The 18,182-nt window shown below is 38.7% G+C and overlaps 2 protein-coding genes across 5 annotated transcripts in view; one reads left to right on the top strand and one right to left on the bottom strand.

Moving 5' to 3' along the window:
• Positions 1-3,796: 3,796 nt before the first annotated feature.
• WIN1 (HOPW1-1-interacting 1) lies at positions 3,797-11,827 on the top strand. Of its 2 annotated transcripts, none has more exons than XM_077397280.1 (4): positions 3,797-3,954; positions 4,208-4,685; positions 10,280-10,714; positions 11,191-11,827. In XM_077397280.1, exons 2-4 carry the CDS (start codon positions 4,260-4,262, stop codon positions 11,728-11,730), a joined length of 1,401 nt encoding a protein of 466 aa, XP_077253395.1. In that variant the 5' UTR covers positions 3,797-3,954; positions 4,208-4,259; the 3' UTR covers positions 11,731-11,827. The 2 variants fall into 2 exon arrangements, with proteins under 2 accessions (XP_077253395.1, XP_077253396.1); XM_077397281.1 differs by having other exon boundaries at positions 3,821-3,954; positions 4,203-4,685.
• A 3,864-nt stretch (positions 11,828-15,691) lies between these two features.
• LOC143892561 (anaphase-promoting complex subunit) overlaps positions 15,692-18,182 on the bottom strand; it is a 36,674-nt gene continuing 34,183 nt past the window's right edge. For 2 of the 3 annotated variants that reach the window (XM_077397278.1, XM_077397279.1), the window contains 2 exons: positions 16,234-16,301; positions 15,692-15,907 (listed from right to left, as the gene is read on the bottom strand). In XM_077397278.1, the coding sequence (XP_077253393.1) occupies positions 15,746-15,907; positions 16,234-16,301 (230 nt within the window). In that variant the 3' untranslated portion in view covers positions 15,692-15,745. Of the gene's footprint in view, positions 15,908-16,233; positions 16,302-18,182 lie in introns of those variants that run through there. The other variant, XR_013255552.1, reaches the window with a different exon arrangement.

Genomic DNA, 18,182 nt, shown 5'->3' with positions numbered 1-18,182 from the left:
CACACCATTGGATCACTTCCCCTCTAAAATTGTCCACCTCTCATTTATTCTAAAAATGTAAGATGGAGAAGCATAGTCTGATATACGAGGTATGTTGCACACCATTGGATCACTTCCCCTCTAAAATTGTCCACCTCTCATTTATTCTAAAAATGTAAGAGTATATATATAATAGTTGAGGAAAGTGTTCCGGAGCTATACCTCAGATAAGCTTATTCGAGCTATAGCTCAGGAACAAATGTGGCCACACATTTTTTAGGGGATCCAAAGCATTCATTTGGAAGGCCCTTCCACGGATAGAGTCTGTACCAAAAATCAGCCATATAGGATCATCCTAACACAATCAAAGGTGATGGAGAAAATGGACAGACAATGTGTGTGTTCATGTTTCTGTCCATTTTTTCCCTCTATAAATGGCAGGGTTAGGATGATCTTATAGCGCTGATTTTTGGTACACACCCTATCCATGGAAGGCCCTTCCAAATGAATTGTTTGGATCCCCAAAAAATGTGGGACCACATGTGGTTTTGAGCTATAGCACAGATAAGCTCAGGAACACTTTCCTCATAATAGTTACATTTATTCAAAATAATGAAAAAGTCAATCTACAAGAACTATTTTTGCCATCTATTATAGGTAAAACAATTTGAATATATCTTTGTGAGGTTCTTAACCTATAGTGCACATTGTAGGTTAAAAGCTTTATATGAGAGACTCTCACTTTAAAGTGTGTTTGTATGAAGTATAATGTTCTCAACTATACAACGTGTAGACATTCCCATCAATCCTGACCATTCGAATTGATGGGTCACTAGTTCTAGCTTGGATCGCCCATAACTAAAATTTATTCGATTGGAAGCTGCTGGCTGTCCATTTATATTAGCTTATTAATTTTTGGATGTTCAGCAAGGTTCGGCACAAAGGTGTATAACTTGTGAGTTTCAGGGGGGTATCAACTAATGCTGGCTTTCTTCTTGTTGGAACACTCCAAAATATTGGCCTTTTAAAGTACCAAAGACTCTTTAGAAGTTGGACTCTCCTCTTTCCCTACTTTAGTTGGGCTGTTATAGGTAGAGGTTTATCACATGAATATGATTATCGAGCGAGTGACTGTAGTTAAGAGGAAAGGTGATGTGAGAATTTATATGAGATTTTTTCACAGCTTGCTGGCATGAACATGAACACACGATTGAAGTTAGAAGAAGAGGACAGCGCGTTTTACATGCTTTTGTCCTACTAAATTAGTACTGGTTTTACTTATCTGGGGGTTGAATGAAAATGGATTAGTAGATGCTTAACTGATGACAGATATTTCAAGTCCAGATCCTTGATCTTACATCTGCCTATAGTGGGTCACCACCTATTTTGATGTTTTGCATAGAGGAAAGTGTACATTAGACTTGCCATTGAACGGTGTGATGTGGAGGATAAGGAGATAGAGAGGTATCGGAGATAGCTAGACTTGAACCGGTTTAAGATACACTTAGCAATAATTCACCAAAAACTAGCAAAATTATGAACCAACATAAAAAAAATTACAACTAATGACATAGAAAACCAAAATGATTTATAAAATTTATTTTGTAAAGTTTATTTTTCTAACAGACTTTTATGAAGATTCTATGTTAAGGATATGATGTTTAATTCATCTTAGAAATTATTCTATTTATCACACTTAAAAATCAATTAAACCATATTTATATATTTTGATTGGATTTATTAACTATAGTTTCACATTATGATTACGATATATGGGAAAAGGATGCTAAAATCTCCTTCTTGAATAGAAACATGCATTCAGGAAGATATCTATATAATCCAGCTTAAAGATTTTGAGACAACGGGAAAAGGTAATCCAGCTTAAAGATTTTGAGACAACGGGAAAAGGTAGTCGGGAAGAAAAGAAGTTGTTGGTAAAACAAGAGTAAGAAGTTGGAATCAATGAAGGGAGATACATAGGAAGAGATGGATATGAAGGCATTATCAACTACACATTTGCGCCCTGTGGATGATGTTTTGTTCAATACAGTGGGAAAAAAGGACAATAATTGGTCTGTGGACTATGGGCAAAACTAAAAGGCCATCAAACCAAGTTACTCTCTAATCATTTTTTTTTAAGATAAGGTTGTATTCTTTGAAGATGAAGGAACACAAAGATTTATAAACACTTCACACAACAACATAATTTGTCAACTTGAAAGCATTAGGGTAAGGATGGGAGGAAGATGATGACTTTACATGTACATTTCTAGAATCTTACGATAGTTTGATTATAACTTGGAGTCGTGCTGAAAATTATTCCTTTTCAGTTTAAGGACGCGTGTGGTGCATTCTTTGTGGATGAACTTTGAAAGATGACCCCTTTAAGAAGTTCAAGAGATTCTCAAAGTTAGGGGCCCTTACGACGAGAGGTCAGATGAGTGAATGAGATGGATCTTCCTAACCACTCTAGGAGTCTAGGTTACCTCTTCTAATCTACTTCAATTCCTAATCACTCTAGGTCACCTTTTTCTAATCTACTTTCCTAATCACTCTAGGTTACCTATTCTAATGTACGTGCCTAAGATAAAGATGGAATCTTCCTAGATTAACATACTTCCTTAATCACTCTAGGTTACCTCTTCTAATCTACCTGCCTAATTACCACCAAGACAATCCAACGGGCCGGGTGATCACGACACAATCTAACAATTAGATCTTTCGAGATCTAACATAATTCTAACACTATTGACCACCTTGAGACAATTTGCAAAAGGGCAAAAAAGGGCAACCATGGGTCACTAGGCCATAAAACCATGGTTTGCTGAGGTTTTACCGAGTCCACAACAGAAATATGGGCTCTTGGGGTGGGGTCAAGCCTAAATCATTTATTCCACAAAAACATTAGCGGGCTTGGGCCTAAGTAGTTAGGTTAGAGCTCCAACTAAGAAAAGGATCCTGGCCAAGTGCACCACCTTGAGTGAAGTCTCAAGCAGATCCAAACTTCATTTAACTAGCCCAATTGTACATTTGCATGCACTAGTTTGGTGGCCCACCATGAATGGGCCTTAGCCAAAAATCGTAGTCTCAATCTTAGCCATATTCAATAGTGATCTGGTGGCTGAGACAGTCCCACAATTGTAATGTTAAGGGCTATGGCCCACCAATGGTAACCCTACACATGTGATTGCTTAATAATAGGGGTGCAACTTGGGTCGGGTTTTACTCGACCCACATCGACCCGACCCGAAAATAGCATGAGTCGGGTTTAGAAATCATGGGTCTTGGGTAGGGTAGGGTTTTAGTTTTAAAAACCCGGCTCAATCTTGGGTGGGGTTGGGTTTAAAGAAAAAAAACCTAAAACCCAGCCCGACTTATGTAAGTGTACTATGACATTTTTAATTATCTCTTGAATAACATAGCAAATTACTTTTCAATATAATGATATGATTGTTTTCATTGAGGTGATCATGTTTGTGATGTGGAAGTTTAGTTTCCTTCTTAAATTTATACACTTGATTACATAAATTTAGAGATTTTTGGTGTGAAGATTTGTTTTTTTTTCTACAATACGTCAATGTGAAAAAACTCGACCCAACCTTAGAATTATCATGGGTAGGGCCAGGTTTGGAAATCGTGGGTTTTTCGAAAAAAAAAAAAAAAAAAAACCGACCCGACCAAAGATATTTCTCACGTAGGGTAGGGTTCTTCAAAACCCGACCCGCCGCACCCCAGTTGCACCCATGACCCCTACTTAATAAGGGTATTAGTGTCAATTACGTATTTGATTGGGGACATTTCGGTCAGCACATCCAATCGTAAGTCGTGAGTCGTGAGTCGTCAATTCATACATGGAAAATATAGTTTGAGTTGGCTTCGTTCATACGTTTGTTAAAAATCGAAGCTTTCCTGTCTCGATTCCGAGAGCTAAAACCCTAGAAATCTCGCTCTTTCCCAGCCCTAGAAAAATAAAAGGTAATTATCTTTCTCTACATCTCGCTCAGTTTGCAACGAATTTCTGCAAATTCCTTTCGAAATTTTTATTTATGTGCTCTCGAATCGATCTCGTAACAAGTTAGAGGGCATCGAATCTCATCTTTTTCGAAATTATTGAAGTTTCTTTTACTCATTTTAGATTTTATGCTTCCGAGAATTTATTCCTAAAGTCGAACTCCTTAAATTCGAAAACATCTGCAAAAACCTAATTTGATCTGTTAAATCAGAACAGAGAACGAGAAATTAAGGCAAGGAGTGAGAAGGTATTGAGGATTTGAGAGAAAATGAGTTCTCTGCATACTTTTCTGAGCAATTCAATTTCTCCTTCGCTAGATCTTCCTCGTTTGTTTAAGCTAGAGAAAGGCCGATCTATTGTCCGAATCAGCACTCGGAATCCTTCGGCATGTCTTGTTTCGGAAGTACATGAAAAGATTCCTGTGAATTCGGAAAAACTAGGGTTTGGGGAGAGTAAAGAGGTTATTGAGACGGAAGGGAGTGTTTTTGTGAGGACTTATGCGAGAGCTCCTGTAGTTTTCAAGAGTGGAAAGGGTTGTATATTGTATGATGTTGAGGGGAGAGAGTATTTGGATATGACGGCGGGGATAGCAGTGAATTCACTTGGCCATTGCGATCCGGACTGGATAAAAGCAGTCACTGAGCAGGCAAATACTCTTACTCATGTTAGCAACGTCTATTATTCAATCCCACAGGTAAGGATTTTCAGAGTTGGAATGTGTTTGTTATGCCTTAGTTCTCGTTTTTTAGCTTATCTTATATTTTGCAGTTTGGAATGTTTTTTGTTGTAGTTGTGTAGTCTTGATGATCTCCTGTTAAGTATTTCGAGTGAGAAAGAAAGGGTTAGCAGCAAAAAAGTTAGCACTTTTAATGTGTTGATTTCATACAAATTGATAAAGGACCAATTACCAATGGGGGACAAACATTAGGCAAAATTATCAACAGGACCCATGCTTTTCAAAAATTATCAACGGGGGACAAAAGAGGTCTTGTCAGTAAAAGCTGGACGAAAATACCCTTTGGCATATACAACACGTTTTGACTTTGGAAGGGGGTTTTCAAGTCTCTACAATTGGGGTTATCAGGTATCAAAATGGGGTTACCAATTTCAGAATGGGCTTATCAAGTCCCTGAAAATTGGCCGAGGGTACTAGAGTTTTGGAAGGGGGTTTTCAAGTATTTGGGACTGGGGTTATCTAGTATCAAAATGGGGCTACCAATTTACGAATGGGCTTATCAAGTCCCTTAAAATTGCCCAAGGGTACTGGAGTTTTGGAAGGGGGTTTTCAAGTCTCTAGGGTTGGGGTTATCCAGTATCAAAATGGGGTTACCAAATTCTGAATGGGCTTATCAAGTCCCTTATGAACACGTTTATACTTCCTGTTTTTTTTCACTCGTTCATTTTCACATTTTTTTCTTTCTACCGTATGATTCATCTTCCTCATCCTCCATTGAAAGGGAGAAGGAGAAATGCAAAACCCTAAAACAAATGAAAAATAAAACCTAGATATTGAAAGATAGATGGGAATGAACTCACGTTTCAAATTTTTGAGTTTTCCCACCTCCAATGGTGGCTAAATGATGAAGAAGATGACTGGTAATGTAGAAAAAAAACAAAGTTGAAAATGAAAAAGTGAAAAAAAAAAAAGGGAAAGAAGGGAAAAGAGGGAAAAGTGGAAAAGCAAAACGTGTTGATTAAGAAAAGGGCATTTTCGTCCAGCTTTTAATGACAAGACATATTTTGTCCTCCATTGATAATTTTTGAAAAGCGTGGGTCCTGTTGATAATTTCACCTAATTTTTGTCCCCCATTGGTAATTGATCCATTGATAAATTCTGAACCAGAAACTTATCTTCACAATCATCTCTATGGATGTAATCTGAATAGAACATCTGAGAAACTGAATATGATGTGTTCATACGTCAGATCAATAGTAGGTAATGATGATAAACTCTAGTAGGCCATCTGTTGGGAAAGTTGCATTGTTTCCAATTACAAATAGGTTTAGGTTTGGAAACCTATTTATACAAGGTATGCAATATACCTTATGGGAAGTGAGGAGAGAAAACATTAGTGTGATTTTTCTCTTGGGGTCTAGAGAGAGAGAGAGAGAAGGAAAAAGGTAGAGAGAGGGTTTTCTCTTGTGGGTTTTCTTGGGGACAGTCTTGGTTGAGTGAGCAAGGAAAAAGGCTGCGGTTTGCAGGTTTGCAGATTTGCAGGTTAGTCCCGTTGTATTCCTTGTAATTTTGTTTTCACATGGTGGAATCTAGAAGATCATGTTCTTGCCCGTGGACGTAGGTATCTTGGCCAAACCACGTAAAATCTTGGTGTTCATCTCGTGACTTGTGTTTACCTTTACTTTTCCGTTTATTTGTGCACGATCGGATTGGATTTGCTCGGCAGATTTTCTCAACAAGTAGTATCAGAGCCGAGGTTGGAGCAATCATTGAGGTCTCACATTGTGATACTGACCTGGAAGAGGTCTTCTAGAAGTCGATGGTATATAGTTTCTTGACTCAAGTGTATACTCTAATGTTGCTCAAATGGAAATCTCAAATTCACTTGCTTTTCTTGTTTGGACCCCACTTTTGGCATATACTGCCAATGCAGTCTCATTACCATTCAATTGTAGACTAGATGTTTCGACATCAAATGTAGGGTAGATATTTCTTATGGAGTGGATAAACAGAATCATTCTTTGACCAACTCTTGGGTAAGATAAATGGAATTGATGTAATGCATCAATTGTGCTATGATCCAATGGGAAAGTGCAAAATTCAAAATTGCATAGGGTACAAAAGATACAAATATCTGTCCTTAGAAAAGAATAATATTCAACAATATCAATTCTTGCTATACAACACATAGTTTCGGACTTATTACAACCCTCAACTGTAAGTCAATCAATGGTTATAACACTTCTTCTTTCAAGTAATTTAATGCGAACACATGCTATATGTGTTTGTTTCTGACAACAGAACCTTCTACAGTTCTTGAATTTCCTTTTATCTTGAGAAATTCATGGTGAACTTCAAAATACTATGTATTCTTATGAAGGGCTGCAAGCTATGTGAAATGTGAATAGCACTTTGAATGTGACAATAGAAACTTGAAGCTTCTTCTATCATGTGACCCATTTCTTTCATAAGTTGCTCTATCAAAGCTACTTCGCCCAAAACAATGATTGTTACACTGGATTTAGCTTATATCTCTCGCAGGGGTTTTTGCTTTTCTAATGCTTCATATTCCCCATCCACGTGAGCAACCTTGTTGTTGAGCCATGATCAATGGCCTTGGTGCATCTGGCCAATGAGCATCACTCTAAACGAAAGCCAAGAAGCTGGAACATAAGGACTACAATATTGTCTTTCGTGGATTTCATTTGCTATATCTTAGGCTCTGCTATGCAGATTATTGGTGGAATTTCTCAGGCTTGTGCATAAACTATCTTATTGTTCTAGCTTTGAAAAAAATGTCAAGATGTGCATAAACTATCTCATCATCTCCGAGCAGGAAGTACCCAAAATTTTTCAACAGGTCAGTGGAAGTATTGCCTTCTCTATGAATATGGGAGAAAGAACAGAAACGCCCTCAAAACCTCAAAAATCTCTCTAAGCAATCGTCTAAATCTCCAAGGAAGGAACATCTCCTCTCTAAGCCATGGAATTGTGTTAATGGAATTTCTTAAGCTTTGCTGCACCAGTCTGAGAAGCAAACCTAGCTCCGTTCTAAGCTGCTAGACTCCAGCCTCCACTGCATCACAATCATCGAAAGTACCTCCATAGGATAGAATAATCCAAATATTAATAATATCTTCGATCGCAACCCTAGCAAACCATTTGGTCGTCAAGGCCTGCCCAGACACTTCAATAATAATCCAATTAATGATTTTACTGACAGCCGGTTTGTGCCACCATTCCCTTAGGGATTTGGACCGAAGCTTTTTTGTGCTAGGTAATGGATTTTAGTTCAAAGAAGAAGCTCCAGATTTGTTGAGCTCTAGGGCACTGGATAAACAGATGAGAGGATGATTCCAGAGGGAAGCCACAATACACGAAATCATGTAGGTTTAGGGCTGCTTACCTCAGTAGTTGCAAGTTTAGACTTTAACAAGCTTGATTACATCTTTGTGCTAGGTAATGGAATAACCCTGCTCTTGAGATGTGAGACAGCAAGCTTCTTGTACTCTCGATTCACATTTCTGTACTATGCATTAAAACCTGTCAGCTTTGGTCCTCCTCATGATACTCTTTTGTAATCTTGAGGAAAGATTGCAATGTAGAGGTCCATCAATATGCGGGGTTATTTGTTTTTTATACTGAGAACTCAATTCATATTTAAGAGACTAGTAATTAGAATTTTATTAATAATGAACTACACTTAAATAATAACATCTTTAGCGGTGACATTATAAATAAAAAAAGTGATTGAAAAATCTAAATAAGTGAATCTTTCATTCTTTCCTTTTTTTAATGAATTCATCCTGCCATTTCAAAAAAAAAAAAAAAAATCTTTCATTTTGTTTCAATGAACTTGGTACAGAGGCCTCTATTAGATTGGTTTTCCATTGACACTCTGTTTCCGCACTTCTTATTAGTTTTTTATTTCTTTTTTGAATGTTAGCACTTCTTATTACAGGGCTGGCAATTTCACCCGGAAAAGCGGGGATCCGCCCCCCCCCCCCCCCCCCGCGCTTGGAGAGGGGATTCCCCGATTTGAGTGGGGAAGGGGATTTAAAAAATTCCCCGGTGCGGGGAAGGGGAGGAGAAGGGGATGGAGTTCGCCCCGCCCCGCATTAATGCCATTTTTTTCTTCTATTTTTGTAAGTGTTTTTTTTTTTTGGGGAAAACTACTAGAAACCCCTTGGATCAAAACATATCTACAAGATTCCCCCAAAATTTTCATAATTTCCATTAGTACAGTTTTGTCCCTGAAATAGCTTTTTATGTTTTCTTTTACCCATAATCCATTGGGCATTGTCCCTCATTATATTAGTATATTACCCTTAGAAATCCCTAAAATCTCCCCATCGAACCATCACTGTAAGGCAATATTAAATTCTTTGAAAATCTCCCTCCCCCAAATAAAGGGAACATCTCTCTTATGAGTGATGAGATTTTATATGGTGTGCGCTCGTATAGTCCTTTATTTTTCAAAAAGTAATGTATGGGCTACACCATAGGATGATCCAAACCGTCCATTTGATAGGCTACAATTTAAAAGTACTTTACAGGCCACACCATAGATCATCCAAACCGTCCATTTGATAGGCCACAACGTAAATAGATTGCGGCCCAAAAATTATTTCCATAGGATGATTGCAACCCTCCGATCTATAGAAGGTACCATAATATGCAATTCCTCTATAGATCAGAGGGTTGGGATTATCCTATGGAAATGATTTTTGGGCCACAACCTATTTATGTTGTGGCCCATCAAATGGACAGTTTGGATTATCCTACAATGGGCCCATCAAGTGGAAGGTTTGGATCATCCTATGCCTATGGTAGTATGGTGTGCCCATCAAATGGACGGTTTGGATCTTCCTATGGTGTGGCACGTACAGTACTTTTTGGCAAGTGGGATTGGGAATTAGGGATCTGCTAGGGACTATTGATCAATTAAATGAATCTGAGAGCAACCACCTTTGTCCCCATGTTAATAAAATGAATAAGATAAAATCTTAGCCTATGTGGGTTGTGTGGCTACTCTCACATGCAACAGCCAAGCCGCAACATGCCTGAAGTGATTGTCCCTAGCAAATCTTAGTTTTAAACCTAACATTTAACAAAGTAAAGTGAGAAAGTAAAGTGATTGTCCCCGAAGGATGCGGGGCGGGGAAGGGGAGGGGATGGGGATTAGATATTCCCCGTGGCAAGGGGAGGGGAAGGGGAGGGGATATTCCCCGCAGAGGGGAAGGAGTAGGGGACCCCAACATCCGGCCCCAACCCGCCCCGCCCCGCCCCGTTGCCAGCCCTATCATATTAGTTAATGACCTTCTTTTGTCTTATTAACATTCTATTTTAGTTGCCTTTCAATCCTGAAACTTAAGGCATTCTGTAAACTCCTTGGAAATAGTGCATCTCAAGTGGTGTGTGCCATGAGGACCATATCCTGCATTTTTTTCCACTGTTGCTACTTGTAGCCCTCACTAATGTGGAAGTTGGGTTCTTTCTGTTACTTCTTGTTGTCTCCATATCTGTTCTTGATGTTTTGTTTTTTGAACAGTATGTTCTTCATGTTGTTTTTCTTTTTGGGTGGTTAAGAAACAATTACCATTCTACTGCAGGTGACACTTGGGAAACGTCTTGTGGACTGTTCCTTTGCTGATCGTGTATTTCTCTCAAACTCTGGAACGGAGGCAAATGAAGCAGCTATTAAATTTGCCAGGAAATTTCAAAGATCTTCACATCCTGACGAGAAACATCCAGCCACAGAATTTATTTCTTTTACTAATAGTTTCCATGGGAGGACAATGGGTGCTCTTGCCTTGACATGCAAAGAGTATTACAGATCCCCTTTTGAACCAGTCATGCCTGGAGTCACTTTCTTAGAGTATGGAAATACAGCAGCCGCAAAAAAAGCAATCCAAGCTGGCAAAACAGCAGCCGTTTTCGTGGAACCTATCCAAGGTGAAGGTGGAATATATAGCGCCACACAAGAATTTTTGCAGACATTACGCAGTGCTTGTGATGATGCTGGAGCCCTTCTTATCTTTGATGAGGTAGGCAGAGGTTTCTCTTTTTTCTTTTTCCATTTTACATTTCTTCTCATTACCTTAATATTAAAATTCAGTTATATGCAGTGGTTATTTATGTCAGCAATTTTTTTTGATCCCATTGTTTCTCGCATAGTTTCAAAACTCTCCCATGTCATTGTGGACCCGCCCGACCCCCCCCCCCCCCCCCCCCCCCCTCTCTTTTCTTTTGAAAATTTTCAGTTTTCTCACTACCTTAATCTTAGACATTCAGTTATATGCAGTGGTTATTTATGTCAGAAATTTTCTGGTCCCATTGTTTCTCCCGTAGTTTTAAAACTCTCCTGTGTTTTTTGCCGGTGAGTCGAAAAAAAAATTGATTACACTGGGATTTATTAGCTCGCCCCATCATTGTGTTTAACCATCACACTTAAACGTACAATTTCTATGGTGACCAAACAAATCACTCTTACAAGCATGTTCTTTCATTTCTGTGTATTTAGGTTCAATGCGGATTAGGCCGAACCGGATACCTCTGGGCACATGAGGCCTATGGCATCATGCCAGATATGATGACACTCGCCAAGCCACTCGCTGGAGGTCTACCCATTGGAGTTGTCCTCACAACTGAAAGGGTTTCTTCCACCATTACTTTCGGTGACCATGGAAGCACATTTGCCGGTGGCCCCCTTGTTTGTCGTGCTGCCCTTGCCGTGTTAGATAAAATCCAAAACCCAGGTTTCCTGGCCAGCGTGTCAAAGAAAGGCCATTACTTGAAAGAGTTATTGGTTCAGAAGCTGGGAAGAAACCCACATGTCAAAGAAGTACGTGGGCTTGGCCTTATTGTTGGGATCGAGTTGGACGTGTCAGCCTCTCCACTTGTGGATGCATGCCGGAACTCCGGCCTTCTGATACTGACTGCCGGAAAAGGGAATGTTGTAAGGCTCGTGCCGCCGTTGGTCATATCGGAGAAGCAGCTGGAACTAGCGGTGGAGATTCTCTCAGGATGCTTGCCTGTATTAGATGGTAATATTTCGAACTAGTAGGAAGAGATATTTCAGTGTTTAGCTGTAGGTAAACCGTTTCCAACTTGTTTTTATCAAGGATGATATTATATCTATAGAAATGCATGTGACGATCCGTTCTGGTGTTCTGTTTGTTTCTTAAATGGTTAATGTTGATAGGGAAATTGTGTGGAAGTGAGTAGAGACCATGACTTGAATTATATGACTTCTTAACTTTCAATTTGAGATGGGGAAGAGTAATGGGAACAATAGGAATGAGAATTCTTCATCTGCTTCTGGTGAGATGATGGAAATGAGCCCACATAGCCTCAGATTTTGTCTTATTCCTTTAATTCATCTGAGGTGGCTGCACTCTCATGCAACAGCCCATCCGCGCAATGCCATCTGCAATGTTCCCTAGCAAATCCCTTTGTTCGATTATTTGTTTTGCTTTCTTTGCTTTGAAGGAAGTGTTCTTATTCAGATAGTTAATTCCTTCTACGATACATTGGTCATATTAAATGCCTTATTAACGTTAGCAATGATCACTTCTAACGCCCCCACGAAAGGGAATTTTTTGAGGAATTATCTAAATAGTCCGTGTATCATTTGTCTTTATACTTATGGCTTAATCTAGATCAAAGTACATTTGAGACATTGGTTAGGAGGTGTACATTGGAGATGGATGATGGCCATACGAGAAGAGTGATGTAGATGTGCAATTTCTCTGGGTGATGAAGATAATGTGGTTTTTCATTTACTGGAATGCTTACATGTGCATTGAAGTGGTGGAGGAGATGAGAGGAAATTTTCTTAAAGATGATTGGAACTCTAAACTGAAGGGCCCTTGCAAAAAACCAGCAGCAAGTGCGCCTCATTGGATCCACATCTATCAAAGTGTATTAATTATACATTTTTCAGTGCTATTATAAATGCACTTTGATGATGTGGGCGCAATGGGAGCTTCCTTGAGCCTGGCTTTTCCAGGAGGCACCCTTCAGTTTAGAATCCCTCAGTAATCAAATATCGTGTAAGACCGGTGGGAGAGCCCAACAATGAGAATGTGGCATGTGTACAAAAAAAAAGGTGATGGTCAAACCACTTTATAGGGGCGCATAATCCTATAGTGGGGGCGAAAAAGTCATCACACAAAAAAATCTAGTTTTTATTTTCTTCAAACTGAAGACAATGTCGGAGAGGACTTAAATTATGAAAATACCGAAGAAGACCCATGTGAGGACATGAAAGGGGATGTGGAGCAAGCCAAGGCATTGCCGGATTTCTACATGTTGATCTTTAGAGGAATGCTACAGTGAAGGGAGCCCTTGCAAAAAAAAAAAAAGCTACAGGGGCACCCCCATTGGACCATCTCACCAAAGTGCTTTTATAATGGCATAGACAAATATAAATTCAAATGAATATTAAATGTACTTCGGTTAGGTGGTCAAATGGGGTGCCCTTGTAGCTGGTTTTTGCAAGGGTGACCTCCAATTTAGCAGTCTTCTTCCTACACGATGCTGTTTTTGAGTGCGAATCTAATCATGTCTCGTATTTCAAATGTTTGAAAGTCAATAATCTTAAAACTCATACCACCTATGGCCATAAATTTCACATGTTGGAAATCACAAATCTTAATACTTATAATTTATCGAATATAAGAACGGCAGGAAGACAAATTGCCTAAACCTTCGGCTACTAACTTTAATTTTCAAAATCCTTAAACATAAGGCCCTGGTTGCCCAAAAGCACAGCTTTTACTAGGGATGTGTTTGGTTGCCAATAACAAGACATCCAAAAAAGAGTGTTTTTGTAGTAAAACTCAGCCTCAGGGCCACAAAATCAACAAATTCATCAACCCCCCTCTTACATGGCAAACCGGATTTATTTAATCTTGATATGCTTTGTCTACATCAGCCGATTTTCTTGAATGAAATATTACCAGCATAAAACTAATGAACAGCACATAAGAAAATTTCAAGAACTTATCCAATCAAGAATTCTATTCCCATGGGTGAAAAACAGCACCAGTTGGTCTTTTATAAACATCTAAATCCACTAACAACCACATCAGAAAAATACAGAAGGATATCTTTATTACAAGTGTTTACTTAATTCCCAAACATACTGAATTCACCTTTTTATATCATTTACTGTAATAATAAAAAATTACCCTTAATTAGTATTCAAATTTTGTATACATCTTTCAGTGTTTGGAAATAATTCAACTCAACTCAACTCAACTCAACTCAACTAAGTCTCTGTCCCAAACTAGTTGGGGTCGTCTAATGAATCCTATAAAAAAATTTCATTAAGGATATACCTGGCTTGTTAGGAATTGATTGAAAGATTAAAAAAAAAGCGCTACAATCATATAAAAACTAAACCAAATATGTTGGGTATAAATAATTAGGATCCTCCTTAAACCAATATTAGATTCAATTGATAGGATTGTGCATTCAGATCTTCAGTATCCAAAATTTTATTCAAGTTCTTATCCAAACAGGCTAGATTAAATGGGTCTGACGGGCTTACCCAACCCTTGTATCTTAACAAATTGGAAACATTGAAGAAATCATTTTGGAATATCAAGCTCTTTGAAAACTTCTCACACAATTTATTAAAAAAAAAAAGATGGTAATGGTGTTAAGGTAAAATATAACAAGGGATTTGCTAACCTCCTTTGCAGAAAAAACCTTCGTGCCCGTCCTTTGCATGTGATGACAGCCATATATGTTGACTTTTGACAGATTTTGTCTTATTCACTGCCGTGGCTGTCATCACATGCAAAGGACGGGTGCGAAGGTGCTTTCTACGAAGGAGGCTAGCAAATCCCATATAACAAAGATACGAAAGGTGCTAAGATGTTCATGTTGTTAGCACTGAAGATTGAGATTTAAGACCACAAAAAAAAAAAAAGTTTCACCGGCTTCTAATTTTATAATGAATGATAAAGAATTTCACTTACATAATAGAACTAGTTTTCTTAAAAATGCATAGTGCTAATGGAACTAAGTCAGCTAGAGAACCTCACTGTTGTATAGGCAACTTAGCTACTGGTAATGTTATGAACTTCAATGGTGAAGAATTGCAGCTCCCATTTCCTTCAGTGGGACATATATTTTTGTCTGCAAGAATAAAGGGACTGATGATCTTGCAAAGTTTTCAGCTAACTTTTAGTAAGAAATATTGATCTGTTCTTCTAACAAGAGTGAATACTAAATTGAAGAAACATCTTAAATCGTGAAACAACAGATAGAATATTGCCAAAAGTTTCAGAATATTCATTGCTGGCCTGGGAAATTCCCATTACAACGTGGAGAATGATGCATCCGATGATTAGAATATCATCTAATACGTGTTGGGTTATGTACGACCAATAATGTCATACCCACTAACCTATAAAAACATTATGGGCCCGTTTGGTTACCTCATGCATTTGTATTTTGATTTGGATTTGAGTTTTGGATACAGAACACATCAATCATCTTCATGATCATGTTGAGAGAGAGAGAGAGAGGGAGGGAGGTCTCGCTGCTGCCGGAGCAACGATGGTGAAGGAAGTTGCCACAAATATTGATTTCCAAATAATGTCCCACAGAACAGATTCGAAAATCAGAAAGTTTTGCACTGTTGTGTCTGATTTGGAAATCTAAGGATCTGATCCAGTTCAAAATATCAACTAAATCCAAATCTAAATATTGTTGGTATCCAAACGTGGCCTATATGAATTTGTTTCTATTCCCATGCTTATTTTTCTAATTTATATCAATTTTTTAAATTTACTGGAACAAAATAAGGATACAAAGTATGCTAGAAATTGTCGCAAAACCACCTAGATGCAGGGGCAGCCGCAGTTTGAAACGGCCGCAGGAAAAAGGGCCACATTTTGTTTCAGAAGATGTTGCCATTTAAAACTGCGACTTCCCCTAGCATCTCTCAAAATTTATGTCCATGTATGGAGTCACATCTATGTAATATCGAGTAGGAAAATACTACATACCTGTTCAATCCATAGGTATTTAGGTTCACCGCATTGATTGACATGAATGGATTCTTATGCCCCGCACATGAGTGGGTCCTCCAAATCCTGTGGGTTTTCAAGAGCAGTTATATGCTTCTTGAAAGAAGCTGCGGCTTCCTCTCTTTCCTCTAAATTACCAAGCGTGTTGAAGATGATAGCCATCAAGTAGAAGGCCTCTGCAGCCATTTCGTGATACTGCAAATGCCAGTGTTATTATCATTGTTGACAATCAACACGGTTAACATCATGAGGTAGTCTAAACTGAAGGGCGCCCTTGCATAAATAAGGTGAAAGGACACCCCCATTGGTTGAAAGTGCATTTATAATAGCACCGAAGATGTAAAAGTCAAAGCATTAAATGCACTTTCAAACAATGGGTGGTGCCCTTTCACCTTATTTATGCAAGGGCTCCCTTCAGTTTAGACTTCCTCTAACATCATACATCCATACCAACAACTGTACATGGAAACAATCAGAAGAAAAACCCTTCTTCAAGAAAAAAAATCAGAAGAAAAACTCACCTCTAAAATTTGAAGCTCCTCGGCAGCTTGCCTTAAAGGATCCAGCACATTATCAGGATCTTCTGAAACTGAGGGAAGGAAAAAGAAAAATGCCAATAGCCACAACAAATCAAATGACACTCCAACTTATTCAGCTAGTAGCAGAACCTAATTACCCAACAAAATAAACCAAAATAAATAAGGAAAATGTTAATAAAACCAACATATTTTACCAAGCGATTATCAAAACCTATCTAAGAATGTTCTAATTACCAAAAGGGAATTGATATTGACACTCGTAAAATTAAGCATTTTGTACCCTCTCAGTTTTGTCATTTACATATAGTACAAACGAGCATGGATGTCATGCCAAATTGTAAATGGTGTCTATATCAGCCTCCTTACCAGAGCCTATTCTACTACGCATGTATTTACCACAAGTATTGTTTTGATAGTTTTTCCCCACATTCTATTGGATCTTCTTTTGATATTAAAGGCAGTTAAGTGCTCAAGGTATTATGTGTCAGGATTGTAGGAAATAAGGGTTATTTCTTGTATCGGAATTAGATTGTATTTGGGAGGTATTTATAACTTTCCATGTTATGTAGGGTATTATCATTGATATACAGGAATTTTTGGGAACTATTCCATCCACTCCATCTCTTCTCTCTCTACTCTTTTCTCCTCTCTCCCTCTACTACTCTAATCTCCAACAACTCCTACTTGGTATCCAAGCAAAGGATTATATTTTTCCAAGAGAATCAATGTCCTTGACTATCTGACGTCAATAGGCCGTACGGATGATGTCAGAGGCCGTACTGCCATGAAGCAGGCCTGGAACCTACATGAGTTGGATGCACATATCATTCCCATCATGATGGTGATTTTTCAGAAATTTTTTGGGAGAGATTTGGCACTTTTTAAAAAAAATTCTAGAAGAAAATCAAGAAATCCCTTTTTCGACTTGCAAAGAGTTTCCTGTCATCTCCGGACCTCTTCCGTAGGGAATTCCTTCCTTTTGGGATTTTTTTGGATAGGAAAACAATGGTGATGTCATTTTCCCAATCCGGCTCTTATGAGGGAGTACTCCTAAGTTTTTAATGTTGCATCCAGAAATACCATCATTTAGGTTAATGGGAGTTTTCTCTCAGCGAGAGACATATTTTGGAAGGGGATTACTTTAATTCGACTTGTTTTTTCATAGAAATACAACAACGGTGTTCTTTTTCAGATCAAAGCTCGTGTGAGGGAATTCCGTCGACTTTTGTAGCTGCACTACTTGGGCATTCTCTGTATTTTGAGGTTGTTTCCTTGTTTCCTTAGAAATCTGTGTTTAACTCACAACTTTTATTGAAGGGTTGAGAATCTCCCACTTCAGCTGGTTTGAGATATCTCACACAAAAAAGGCTTCTTTGAATGGATCTCAAATGAAGTCCTTGGTTCTCGGGACTCTGAGTACTGGTTTTGGCCTTCCGGCAGGTCGGGACAGTGGATCCCGGATCCGGAGGGAATGCACCGCCGCGTGTGGCTGGCCCGCCCTGTCTCTCCGCATCTCCCCACGCATCGGGGTGCGTGCTCATTGGTTATTGTCTTTTTTGTTTCTTTTGGTCAGGGGGTGTTTGTTAATGTCTATGTTTCCTGTGAACTTGGGAAAAAGATCCAAATTTCAAAGAAAAGAGATTTTCAGAGTCGTTATCTAGGTTAGGGCCTAGAACCCATGTCTGCGTTTCTGATGAACTAGGGATAAAGATACGAACTTCATAAGAAAGGCAGTGACCAAAGTTACCATCTAGGTTAGGGCCTAGAACCCGTAATTAACTCTGTTTTTGGGCATGGTCTCGACAGAAATCTGGGTAAGGGATATATGGTTACATTCGGGGAAGGTGATGGGCACCCCTCATGCAGGTAAACCTGGCATTTGTAATTTTCCCAAAAGCAAAAAAAAAATGAAGTAATAACCAAGATTGTCC

This window comes from Tasmannia lanceolata, unplaced genomic scaffold, assembly GCF_043159265.1.
Source record: "Tasmannia lanceolata isolate RefF3 unplaced genomic scaffold, GAP_Taslan_0.1 ptg000015l, whole genome shotgun sequence".
NCBI classification, from domain to species: Eukaryota; Viridiplantae; Streptophyta; class Magnoliopsida; order Canellales; family Winteraceae; genus Tasmannia; species Tasmannia lanceolata.
This window is presented reverse-complemented; position numbering and strand designations above follow the sequence as displayed.